This window comes from Heterodontus francisci, chromosome 1 (genome assembly GCF_036365525.1).
Source record: "Heterodontus francisci isolate sHetFra1 chromosome 1, sHetFra1.hap1, whole genome shotgun sequence".
NCBI lineage: Eukaryota > Metazoa > Chordata > Chondrichthyes > Heterodontiformes > Heterodontidae > Heterodontus > Heterodontus francisci.
Window position 1 is genome coordinate 146,106,510 of NC_090371.1, and position 13,998 is coordinate 146,120,507.

The window sequence follows — 13,998 nt, forward strand, 5'->3', positions numbered from 1 at the left end:
GTAGTTATTGAAATGCAATATCCAACATACTTTCCCTGAACCTCCTCAAAAACCAGCAAATGGAGAGATATGTCCATTGGAATACAGCTGCATAGAAATGAGGTCACGAATAGCTTCTGATAACAGTTAGCAAAGAAAGTATTACTTGCCCAACAAGGCTAAAACATTGCATGTATCTTTTGATAACAGTGACTCAACTGAAGGGAATAGGCCTCTTTGGAGCATCCTTCCTATATTAATGCTTATGCTATTGCTATTGCCATTGCTCAGCTTTTGGGTCCATCATGAAGACCTCCCATTCATTAATATCCCATAAATAAACCTTGTATGGAATCCATGCACAAGTTCCAAGTTTTTCTGTGTTACACTGGCATGTGAAGTGCACAGTAGTTGTGTGGTGCCGATAATATGGCATTCTGACGTTCAGGTGCATCTGATCATATCTCTCCCAATTTTTCATGATTTCAGTGGAAATAGGAGTCAGGAGAAATGTAAAAGGGACTGCCAACTTGCCATCACCCATTTTATACTGTCACACAAGGTCAATATTACTCCCAATCAGAGAATCTAAGAGTTGTACAGAAACAGACACTAATGCGACTTATATTTTTGTCTAACTAGTTACCTGTAGTGACCTACTGAATGATGAAAGGATCACACCAGTGCAGGCTCTAATCTGTATTACACCAAATCTGCGTTACTTTTGGGATCTCATTTCTTTTTTTTTGTTCAAGTGCCAAATAGAAATAGGCTGCTGGGTTAAACTTTGATTCTCCTTCTGATGGGTATTGGGAATTCGGTTTAATTGGGAGATTGTTTTTTCATCCTCAACTGATAGTTTCTTTAATGAATTGCTGCATAGATGTCACCTTTTGAATGTTTGTGAATTAATGAAATTAACCTTGATCAAACTTGTCATTGGAGATACTGCAGATTTACAGCAGTACAGTATTTTTGTACATGTGATAATTTATTTTAACAAAATAGGCTTTTGTTCAGTCAATACTGGGTAAGTTAAAAAAAAGGGTTGCACAAACTGAAATGCAGTCACAGAATCAGATTCACTTTTTATTGCAAAGCACCAGAGAAATGAGACAGAATTTAACTGCAGCACAAAACTTAGCTTTAACCTTTCATATCCTGCTTTTCTGCTGCAGTTGCAGCATGACATCAAATTATCTACTACATTAACAGCCTTCAAAGTGTACTCTGTAAATCAACAATATAAATATCATGGAAGTGGAGGAGGAGCAAGGTAATGGCAAGAACTCACAGAACATTTCTTGCATAACATCATTCTTTTTTTAAAATAAAACAACCTCAGAAAGCTTAACTTGCTCTAATTAATGACATATTACAGAGCCGTTACTGCCAGTATTAAAAGGTATATGTACAAAAGTTGGCTGAGTAGGAGGAAGAAAGGAAAAAATTCACAACAATTTGCCTCAGAATGCAAAAAAAAGAAAAGGTTACAAGAAAATTTCAACATGTTATGAGTTAATTGGCAGATAACAAAAGGCAAGTTTTTTTTATTTATAGTAAACTGTACAATGATGATTAAATCATATTTATTATTTTATAAACATAAGTGGACTGACATTCAATATATTTAGTCATGTTCAACAAAGTTATGTGCATAGTGACTCATAGTAAGTAAGTGATGATAAAGTGTTCTCCGCTTTGCTATCAACACCCAAGTCATAGCACAATAGTTCATGATTATTATTACAAGCAGATCAGAAAAGCATTGAATGGAAGTGCTTTAATCTCATGAATGCTGACTGGAAGCATACCCAAGGTGTGTAAAATGATAGTTCACTTCAACTATTGCCTAAGGTAATGTATTGCTTTAAATGAGAAGAGTATTCAATTTTTTTTAACAGTAGAGGTCAACTGGATATATTTCACTCTATGACAGCTTTATTTTTAATTAGAACATCATTTGTATATCTGAATTTTTGCAAAAATAAATGAAACCTATTTCTTGCTTAGAACTATCCCCTGTTTATATTTCTTTGCCAAGATGGTAATTGTTTTTTTTAAATCATATACTCAGGGACAGGTTAAGTATTGCAGTTTCATTTTTTAATTATCACAATGGGCACCAGAGGCAATCTTTATTTCATAGAAGTTCTACTGGGAAAATATACTAATGTTTGTGAATATTATAATCTAATCTGTGTTCCTTGGTGCTACCTACAAACTGCATGAACAGTCTTACATTTCCTGGAGTATACTTTCAGTCAGCTTTTTCTCCAATGTGGAAAATAAAGATGTTGCTACTCAAAAATTCAGACATTATGTCAGACCATAAAACATATTGGCCAGAATGATTTTATTTTCTTCACTGTGAGCTCATTGATGCTTCAACTACAAGCAGCAGATGCACTTACCAAAACATGGCCTTGCTTTGATTCGGTATAAGTCAGTATGCAATGAGGCCATTGCTTAGAAGTAAATGTCAGAAACGTTACTGTAGTATGTGCAGCATTTGCATGTAAATAAAAACCTATTTTCAATTAGATTTTTCATGTGCAAACATACAACATTTTAATCAAAGTCAACATAATTATATAAGTTGATACTGACAGTTTCACTGGTTTGAAAAAGCCAATTACCCAACTGAATGTATAACTGCTTTTGATTTAAGCATTAAAGTAACATTCTGTAGACCAGGAGAAAAAAAATCATTCACCACACCAATTTTTCGTTATGCCTATAATGATTTTTTGTATGGCCTTGTATCTGATATTAGAAAATATTAGATTTTACATATCACATTTCTTATATATATGAAAAGCCAATGCACTCCTAATGATGACACAAATCTGCCTTGCATAAAATTTCAACAATATTATCCCTTCTCTAGCTCACCAAACCAAATGTTATTTATACCTCTCGGTATAAAAGGCACAGTTTCATAGATTGCATTCACTCTGCTTGAAAATGGTGTTTTAATCTGGATGCTTTTGCTTCATGTAAATGCTTCAATCAAAATAAATCATGAATCCTTTGCACATGTTAATATTTCATGTCAAACACGTGAAAATCATTTCTAGGGTGTGGCTTCCACTCTTTGTGAATGGTGCTTGTTATGTATGTCATTTGTAATGAGAGGCTAAGTTACATAATTAAAATAATCCAGTCAACCACGGTGGCTTGTGTTGTCTGGGAATATGGAGCTAAATACTATAGAAGGGACACAATCTAACCGAGTTGGTTACCTTCATATTTGCAGTTAAGAAAACAAAATGCTACAGTTGTTATCATTAAAAAAAACTTTCTTTGCATTTAGTGAATGTTTTTTTGTAACGTGCAATAAAAATACTTATGTATATATTTGCAATTTCTGAGAACATCCATTAACAACAAGTACTTACTGTATCTACATAGCAGCACCGCTAGGAGCAGCTTTGTACCTCACTATTGAATAGAAGTGTAACAGAAATTTGAACATTCAAATAATAATCAAATACAAATATCTTTAATTATAACTGACTGTTCAAATAGCTGACCTTGCATTGTATTTACACCACAGCTGTCCACTGTTTAACACTGCTTTCACCATGAATACAGAGGATTACATCAGATCATTCATGTGCCAAGTATTATAAGAAATATTCCAACCAGTGGCTTAAACATCATGGAAAGGATGCAGTAAAACTGTAAAAGACAGCAGGTATCAAGTAAATAAAGGGTGCAACAAGTATTTATTGATTAATTGATCAATATTTAAGCTGCTACAACTTTAAATAACTCTATGCATATTATGAAAAGCATTGTATTCTACCAAAAGCTGTATTTTATCCAAAATTTACCAAAGCAACATCAAGTTTCACCTTGCATGCCACTTTGAAGTTCATACATTTGAACTTTATTTTATATTATCTTCTCTCTTTAAATAATGATATTTTGTGATTAAGCAGAATGCGTTCATATTCGTTTGGTGTATCTCAGAGAATGGTTGATATTTTGATATCTCCATGTAATACTACTGTGAAGATTCTTCAACACTTCCAGTACCCTGAAGTATATATTTTAAGTCAATTCAGTACACCCCTGCAACTCATTCTCTTGTAGCCCAAAGAACACAATCTCTAGTGAAAATCCACATTGCTTGTAACATTATGGATTTTTAGCTAGTCAAAGCTGCATTCCTGTTTGGTAAAACTCGAACGCCACTAACAACACTAAACATTTCAGTGAACTGAATAAACTATACTAACCACAACAATGTGCTGTAGTAATGCTTTAGGGTGGTCATGGCCTAGATAATGCTACACCTTTGCTAAAGCTATAACATGCACTCTACTGACGTTGTCCAGCATGTTTGCATTATCAAATATGAAAAACAGAGTTTTCCAACATTACTGTTTTTCCTGAGCAGATTATCAGATTTTAAACATCCCAGACTAATGTAACAGTATACCAATAGGCTGGTATGTTGTACAGCTTTTTGCAAAAGTACAGAATCATCTATTTATACAAGAACTTGAATCATCCTGTTTCTTATACAACAGCACAGTTTTGAAGCAACAATCCAGTATTGCAGTGCTTTCTCTTGTGTGAATCAATTGAGTATTCCCTGGGACTGGAATAGTGTTGGCTTTCACAGTAGAACCCTAGAGTAACATCCTACAGCAAGTTTTCTCCTGGGTCTTGTTTGGGTCTTTGACCCATGTTCTCACAAGCCATGGCTTCATGTTTTATATCACAGTTGTGTCTGTGTTTAGGTTCACAGAGTGACGCTCCTGATTAATATATCAATTGCTTTTTCTACATGGCCCACAGATCAGGAACTTTCTCTGTGATTAATATTTTTGTGTCCTTATTCTTGCCAGCTCCAATAATGTAATGGTGTTGTAGATGAGCACAATGATTTCTCATTATTATACAGTGGGGCCAGTCATTGCAGGTGTTTTTTTTTATTTCAGCCTGGTACATGTTATCATGGCTTCTGACCAGGTCTATGAATTTTATAGTCTTGAAACTGGAAAAAAAAATGTACATTCTGCATCTCCAACCTTGGGTCGACTTGTTTCATCAATGTCTCCAAAAGGCTTGTAAGATGTCAGAACTAAAGTCATTAAGTAGATACATCAGGCTACCTGAAGCAGCAGCAGTTCATCAAATGTTAACAGGAACATCTCCATTTGAATGTATTCTGATTGTAACACATTTCCGAATATTCTACACTGACCCATCATCCAAATTGAGCATTAGATTCTGAGTGAAAATGTCACAAAAAACATTGTAATCCATACCCTGGAAGTTGAAATCATGCTTCAAAACAATGAGACAGTTACATTACGTAAGAGACTTGATACTGTACTACTCCTGTGCTCTTTTAATTACATAATCCCCCTATATACACTTGCAACCTTTTAATGTATAAAATTCAGTCTAAGTGTGTGTTGGTGTGCATGTGTCATGGGGGGTTACAGCATGCATGTAATTGGCTAGCCGGAATGATTTCTACAATTTACAGAACTGTCAGGCAGTCCATGGTCAAATGCCAGATGTGGAGTCAGAAACAGCAGACATTAGCATATCTCTTTGGTAGTCCCCTTTATGGGATATCCTGCACAATGTTATAATTCTCTTTGATTTATGTATCTAATTTGTTACTTTTTTTTGAAATATCATGCTCAGATTTCTCACAGGTAGACTTCCCTTCTAGTGAGTTGCGAAACAGAAGATGGCTTGAAATCTGCTGTCTGTGTCAGGGGTATATCTTCAGGATTGCCTTCCTCATTTTTACCATAACTAGCAGTGTTGAAGTTCTCATATGATGAAGTCAGCCTCTTGTTGAGAAGGTTTCGGTTGCGATCACCTATAATCTGAGGGGTACCATTAGCTAGTTTCTCCTGACTGCCTCGATCTGTGACAGGCATGAATGTGGAAAGCTTGGGTGGGTTCTTTTTTCTTCTCTCTGGCGAGGTGCGCACTGGCATCCAACAGGAGTCAGAGTGGCCAAATTCATCACATTCCCGTGTACATTTTCCTGTCAAAGCTACATCGGGCAAAGGCCTTGAATCTGTGGAGAAAATAAAATCCTGTTAATGGGCGAAGCACACTATTTCAATGAGTCATATACAAAGTTGAGATTTGTACATGATTCCTGTGGATGCTTGAGAATTTTTAAAGAAGTTCAACTGTTCTTGCTCCACTGCAGTAATGTGTGGAAAAGACCCCATTTACCATTTCCATTGCACTTCTGGTGAAGTGGGAACAGCTCTTAGTAAATTCCTAGTCTGAGTGTGTAACTTGTAAACATTAAATATATATCTCAGTGGGTGCCTTGTTATTTTACTCTAGTTACAATTGTAGGTTTCATGACTTTCCTAAAATTACCTGAATTAAAATGCTGTTGCTTCATATTCCTGTAAATAAAAAAAAGCACGATAAAAATGACGTGTTGGAATTTTATAACTTACTAGGGTAATTTTAACTTTTGGCAATGGTGCAAAATGAACGATATTCAGAATTTGAGGGGTTTTTGACGACAAACTGTTAGAGTGCACCATCATGATCTCTCTGAATCTGATCGCAATTTCAGGATTTAGCACAAGTGCTGGTTAACACAGAGGTCCTGAAGTTGCGGACTATCATTCACTGCTCTGCCACAGGCTGTGCTGTAGACCCTCCCCCTCCCACCACAGGACCAGCATTCAGCGAAACCATTTGATTTGGCGAGAACATCCACTTTTCCACTCTCATATCACTGTTGGAAACCCCATAAAAAGTTCAATGAGGTGTAACTAGGTTTTGAATGATGATCTGAGTAATAACTACTGCTGAACAACTGATCTAGCCCTGAAAAATAGCTTTATATTTGTCAAGTATTGTTAAATGTCTCCACTATGTTTAATTACTAGATTTTTTAAAACTAGGTTTTTAAATAAGTTTTAAAAAAATTGTTCATGATATTTTAGCTTCTATCTTAACCCTAAGTATATCTCTCAATCTTTATTTTGCTCCTTGAAAAATCTTTAAAAAATGATTTGGTTATCAGTGTTTATCATTTCCTGTTGGCTGTCTGTAAGAATTCTTTAACGTGATTGGCTGTTTGGACAGATTTATGATATCACTGCAGCTCAACGCTGGGAATCCCTGTTAAAAAACACTATAATCAATTGCACATCAAGAGAGTTAAAGTTCTCGCCACAGGGAACACTAGATCTCTCAGCGAGGCTTTCTTTGAAGTCAGCTGCAAGTGCCCTTGCTTTCGTCATGACTAGAAAAACTGGGCCATGAGATTAGACACCTGTTTTCCTTTCAATTGGATGGGATTTATAACAGGTGGCTGATCTGATAGCACCCATTTTACACCATTACTGAAAGTTAAAATTTCCACCACTGACTTTTGTCCAAAGCTGCTAAGATTTTGTAAGCTACTTAAAGAAAATGTAGAATATTATATATCAGTTGCATAATCACACATTAAATGAAAATAAACATTTTCATTCTGATTACGTTTTCTTGTTTGGAAAAATATATTTTGTTCAAATAGTCACAGCTTTCTGAATTGTGCTATGAAAACACAATGCCACCCTGAAATAAAAACATTTCCTTCACACTGAGACATTTTGCAAGTCATAATGCAATTACATTGGCTATATCATAGCAGTTATATCACAGCAGGCATGATGCCAAAGTGAGTTGAGTTGGTCTTTCACTGCTTGCAGATATTTAATTCAGGTAACTTCAGAGTAGAGTTGTTGGAATCAAGCACAACTTCAGATTCCACTGTAGCCACTGAACAAGCATAATGCTGGACTCGCAACTGGGGAACCCTGCCTCAGTTTTCTGACTCTTCCCTGGAGGTCATGCTGCGGACAGTGAGTGCCCAAAGAGTGGGATTGTCCCTGCGCACAGGAGGAAGAGACCACCCTTGCAAACCAAGCAGGTGTGGATGGAAGTAGCTAAAGAAGTGAACAGACAGCACTTGGTGCCTCATAGCTGGATACAGTGCCGCAAGAGGTTCAATGGCCTCATCAGGGTAGGAAAGGTGAGTAGCATGCCACAATCAAGTGCCAACCCCCACACCTTGACTTCCCCAGCATACTCCCGCACAGCACTCCTCAGACCAACATACCTTGCAGCTCCACTCAACACTCTTGAGGCAACTCCTCACATTCCCATCGGAACAACCAACATGCACGCTCATCCTCATTTTAATGTCACCTTGCACCCAACCCTCATAGTCACCCTCTACAAATGTTGTCATTTCATTCTCTCCACACATTCAATTACTCACACTCATAACTCTCCGCTTTCTCTCCTCGCAGAAGAGGGCACAGAACTCCCAAAAGAAGCAGAAAACCAGGGGTGGGGGGAGGAGTAGGGGGGGTGGCCCTCCAGTGAGAGCCACCCTGACAAGCAGGAGGACTTGGAGATCAGCAGTATGGTGGAATGCCTTGCATTGGCGAATGTAGAGATAGGGGTCTCAAAGATACCTAATGACGAATTAGATACCTCATAGCCACATGGCATATAACAATCACACATGCTGATTTTCTGTCACCACAAACTGAAATATGATCACCTGCATAAACGCTAACTTTGAACGCTTTCCCCATGTCAGTTCTAATTCATGTCTTTCATCTCCCACAGGTCCTTGAAGCATCATGCAGGAGCTGGAGCAGGAAGAGGCTGCAGATGTCAGCAGCAAGCTGCCATACGTCTGAGCCTCCTGAGGCATTGTTGCTCCAATATGTTGACAGAGTGGATCCTCTGTCTGTATACTCTATGCTGGAGATATTGCCTCCTTCAAACTGGAGCTCTGCGCCCATCCCCTCTGACTTGTGGCGTGGCAAGGTCTGAGAAGGCACCTGCTGCTGTTGTTCCTGATGCTCCTGGTGCTATTGGGTGGTGCTGCTCCTCTTGTTCCACATCAGGGGTCCAATGTGGGGCTGCATAAGCTGTTCCCATGCTATTGAGAAGGCAGACAGCAGCGAAGTGCAGATCAAAGTGAGAAAAGTCTAAGGTAGCAGAAATGATCTCCAAAATGTTGGAAATCACCTTCAAAGCAGTGAAAGCACACTCTCAGAATAAGTCCTGTGAGCAAAAGCCTTTCACCTAGGCAAAGAAGCAGGTGTCCTGTTTCAGTATTTAAAGGCTTTCCAGCCAGTCAATCACTGCTGTGCTCTCTGGTTGACCCTGGCGAGTTTTTAGAGACTTCGGGAAACCTGTGCGCTGGTAGTTAAAGCCAGAATGCAGGGTTAAATGTGCTTTCAATTGCCTTTTTACATATTTAATTCACAGACCCACCAACCCATGCGAGATTCCTGTATGCCTTCAAAAGGCGCACCAGTTAAATACAGAGGTGAATGGCCTCATGTCAGGCTTCTGACATGACAGCATTTTTTGATGTTTTAACCCTCCGTGCACACCCTTGCAGGTTAAAATTTTGCCCTCAATCTTTCTAACTTCAGTATGTTTCACTATAAATTAGAGAAAAATGATCACTCCCAAATCCTGTTTCCGCTTAAAAACTGCAGTTGTAGCAGCAATTTCTACGCAAGTGAAAAATTGCGTTTCTGTGCAATTTTGCCTGAGTTTGTGGTTACAAGGACAGACAGAAAATGAAACCCAGTGATATCGACCTGTGTAAAAACTGATTCTCACTGGTGGAAAGCCTTTCTGACTTATTTCAAAAACACCTATAAATCCTGATTTAACTGCAATTCCTGTTGCTTGGTTCTGCCAGTGATAGATAACAAAAATATTGAAGACTGTCAGCCCCATCAGTCCTTGAATCAACTGTGTGGCCTGCAAATTCCACATAGTACAGTGGGAATCAAAATATTTCCTGCTTGTTAAACCAAATCTTGATTGAGCTTCCACTCTCCACAGGCTAAAGTAACAATATATTATAGTCTCAGAACTTGGGGTAGGGTTGGGTGGGGTTGATGAGGGTGGTGAAGAAAACTGGAAATTGAGTATTTTTCAATGGGTTTCAAATTATGCAGGGATGATTTTATTCAGTGATACATGGCAGAATGACCAGGAACACAAACAATTCCAGCATACAAAGTAGGTTTTGGCCAAATATAACTGCAATATTTTATTTTTCCCTTCCACAGATGTGGTTCAGATATACAAGGCCCATGTTAATTTGATCCCTTTCTTCCAGAATTCTTACACCACTACCTTCCCATTACAGCTTGAACATCCTCTTGAACATGCAGGAGGGACCAGAATTTGCAATCTCAGCTGAAGGACAGAACCTCTAGCAATGTAACCCTCCTTGGTACCGGACAACAGTATTTCACTTTAAGGCTTGAAATCCCAACTTTCTCATATTGCCAACTGAGCCAAGCTGACATTGAAAAGCTGATCAATCATCAAAGTGAGCCTTGAATCCTCATATTAAATGTTTGACACTGTGGTCAGAATGTTATGCCACCCCAGTGAGTCGGATGGTGGGGGGGGCGTAAAATTGAGTGGGAGACTCCAGGAGGCCGTCTCAACCCGCTCCCGCCTCTGCCCCACTTTACGTAGGGCGGGGGGGGGGGGGGGTGCGAAAAATGGACTGCCCACCCCAGGCCAATTAAGGCCCTTACGTGGCCACTTAAGGGCCTTTGCCCGCCTCCACAGGGATTTTACCTGTGGCAAGCAGGCGTCCTGGGGCCAGGAAATGCCACCCAGTGAGAGTTGTGGGCCTCTCCGTGCCCCGGGGAGGTGGGAGGTGGCCCAGACAATTGGGCACAGGGTGCCCGATTAAGGCCCGCCCCCGCTTCCCCAACGACCCCCAGGACCCAAGATGCCGCCTTCCCCCCACACAACCACCCTTGCCTCGCCGGGGCCCAACTGATTACCCTGACGAAGCAACCCAAACTTAGCTGCAGTCCTGGCTCCATGTCCTCGACCCCGCTCAGTGAGGCGGGACTTCCTCCCTCAAGCAGGTGGAAGTGCCGCCTCGGCACAATTAAAGCCCGGGTACCCTAAAAGTGTGGGATGGATCCCCGGGCTAGGTGGAAGCGGGTTCGCCACGGACTTTTAAGTCGGTGGCCAGCTCCTGTCTACCCAATGTAAAATCCAGCCCTGTAGCTCAGACTTGGGTATGGTCAATGGGAATCAGCTATCCTCCTATACCTTGTCCAAGTCGCCATTCTTCATGGCTAAGCTCGTACAGTGGCCATAGGCAATTTGACCATCACATTGTCCATGTGTATTTTCCAGTGGGATTCACTGAACAGCTATCAGAAGTGGGAAAATGGCTGATATGCCCCCTCCTTATCCCAGTGGTGTTAAGCCAATTGCAATGCCATTGCTGCCACACAGTTTAGATCAGCTATCTTAGTACATTCTGGCAAGAAAGATCGTCTGTATGGCTCAGAGACAGACTAGCAGTGCAGTTATTACCTGAACCATTGGGGAGGCCCTGTATTTTTATTCTAACATTTCTGTGAGATGACATTTCATTAAAAATTACTTACAACATTTTAGCATTTTAGGGAGCCATGAAGATTAATTGCTTTTCAAAAAAAAAGAAATTCACTCCACTATGAATTCTACTTTTTAAAAAAATTAATAAAATTCAAGGTGAAAGTAACATAAACTCCATTGGCTAAATCTGATCTGTTGAAACCGTTTTTGCACTTTGATGAGCTCATCACACTTTGACATTTGTGAATGTATCTATGATTTAATACAGGCAGCAATATACTTTTGTATGTGATTTCAAAATTACAGTTTATAAAACTTCATATCATTTACAAAATAAAAACAATAGCAAAGAGAAAACAAGCACAATCATGAAAATATTATATTCTGCATTGCTGATAAAAAAATCTTTTGCACAGTCTTACAGTGGATCTGGGCTCAGTGTCATTACTGTTATATGTGCTTCATATTTGAAAGTTTCAGCATTTTTTCATACACCTAAGAAGCAGCTAAGCAGCAATTCAAGGGCGTTCCAGCAGTTCTACAGCTCCAGGACCTGAAATCCCATCATTCTGAATAGGGCTTTAGAGTGTATAGCAACACTGGTACATGGCATCTGTGGGACAAATTTGCTGGAATAAAATCAAATACATATACAACATTTGAGACCTGCAATGAATGGCATAGGTTTTATTTGTCAATCACTAATGGAGAACTTAAGCTACACAAGAGGATAAGACTAAATAAAAGTGACAAATATGTTTCTTTTTATCTTGCAGCAACCTTGATTGCAGAAGACTCCACATGGTCTAGATTTCTGAGCAAACCAGATAGTTTAAGGTAAGGCATTGTCCTTCTGTGAAATTATATCTATATATTCTTTCATGGGTTGTGGGTGTCACTGGCAAGGCCAGCATTTGTTACCCATCCCTAATTGCCCTTGAGAAAGCAGTGGTGAGCTGCCTTCTTGAAGCGCTGCAGTCCATCAGGTACGGTACACCCACAGTGTTGTTAGGGAGGGAGTTTCAAGATTTTGATCCAGCGTCAGTGAAGGAATGGCAATATATTTCCAAGTCAAGATGATACGTGACTTGGAGGGCAACTTGCAGGTGGTGGTGTTCCCATGCATCAGCTGCCCTTGTCCTTCTAGGTGGAAGAGGTTGCAGGTTTTGAAGGTGCTGTTGAAGGAGTTGCTGCAGTGTATCTTGTATGGTACACACTGCTGCCACTGTGCGTTAGTGGTGAAGGGAGTGAATGTTGAAGGTGGTGGATGGGGTGTCAATCAAGTGGGCTGCTTTGTTCTGGATGGTGTTGAGCTTCCTGAGTGATGTTGGAATGGCACGCATCCAAGCAAGTGGACAGTATTCCATCACACTCCTGACTTGTGCCTTGTAGATGGAGGACAGACTCCTGGGGAGTCAGGAGATGGGTTATTCATCGCAGAATTCCCAGTCTCTGACCTGCTTTTGTAGCCACAGTATTTATGTGGTTGCTCCAGTTCAGTTTCTGGTGAGTAGTAACCCCAGGATGTTGATTGTGGGGAATTCAGCAGTGGTAACACCGTTGAACTGCAAGGGGAGATGGTTAGATTCACTCTGACTGGAGATTGTCATTGCCTGGCACTTGTGTGGCACGAATGTTACTTGCCACTTATCACCCCAAGCCTGAATGTTGTCTGGGTCTTGCTGCTTATGGACACAGACTGCTTCAGTATCTGAGGAGTTGCGAATGGTACTGACCATCATACAACCATAAGCGAACATCCCCACTTCTGCCCTTATGATGGAGGCAAGGTCATTGATGAAGCAGCTGAAGATGGTTGGACCTAGGACACTACCCTGAGAAACTCCTGCAGTGCTGTCCTGAGACTGAGATGATTGGTCTCCAAAAAACATCTTCCCTTGTGCTAGGTATGTCTCCAACCAGCAGAGAGTTTTCCTCCTGATTCCCATTGACTTCAGTTCTGCTAGGGCTCCTTGGTGCCACACTCGGTGAAATGCAGCCTTGATATCAAAGGCAACCACTCTCACCTCACTTCCTGAGTTCAGCTCTTCTGTCCATGTTTGGACTAAGGCTGTAATGAGGTCAGAAGCTGATTTAAACTACAAGTATGTATGTGCGTGTAAAGAGTGTGCTGTATCCTTTTGTTAATAATTTTTGTTGAATTAGAAAGAAAACAAAATGTACTATATTGCATTATTATTGCCATAAACTCAGTCCTCCCCCTTCAAAGTTTTACTATTTCAATTCTCAAATGGGAATTGAAAAATGAAAAATCATACAGCTCAGAAAACTAGTTTGCAGGTATAGCAGGTGATCAGGAAGGCAAATGGAATTTTGGCATTTATTGCTAAAGGAATAGAGTATAAAAGTAGGGAAGTGTTGCTGCAACTGTACAAGGCATCGGTGAGACAACAGCTGGAGTATTGCATACAGGTTTGCTCCCCTTGCTTGAGAAAGGATGTAGTTGCATTGGAGGCAGTTCACAGGAGGTTCACTAGATTGATTCCAGAGATGGGGGCGGGGGGGGGGGGGGGGGGTGGTGGGTGCTTGTCTTATGAAGAGGGATTGAGCAGTTTAGGCCTTTACCCTCTGGAGTTTAGAAGA

The 13,998-nt window shown here is 40.1% G+C and overlaps 1 protein-coding gene across 5 annotated transcripts in view; it reads right to left on the reverse strand.

Moving 5' to 3' along the window:
• Positions 1–1,069: 1,069 nt before the first annotated feature.
• The window catches only part of pcdh7b (protocadherin 7b), a 501,318-nt gene continuing 488,389 nt past the window's right edge, over positions 1,070–13,998 (reverse strand). The window contains exons 3-4 of one of the 5 annotated variants that reach the window (XM_068037056.1): positions 5,762–6,037; positions 1,070–3,663 (exon numbers count right to left, since the gene is read on the reverse strand). In XM_068037056.1, coding sequence (XP_067893157.1) covers positions 3,635–3,663; positions 5,762–6,037 — 305 coding nt within the window. In that variant the 3' untranslated portion in view covers positions 1,070–3,634. Of the gene's footprint in view, positions 6,038–6,354; positions 6,384–13,998 lie in introns of all 5 variants that reach the window. The other 4 variants (XM_068037075.1, XM_068037046.1, XM_068037094.1 and 1 more) reach the window with 4 other exon arrangements.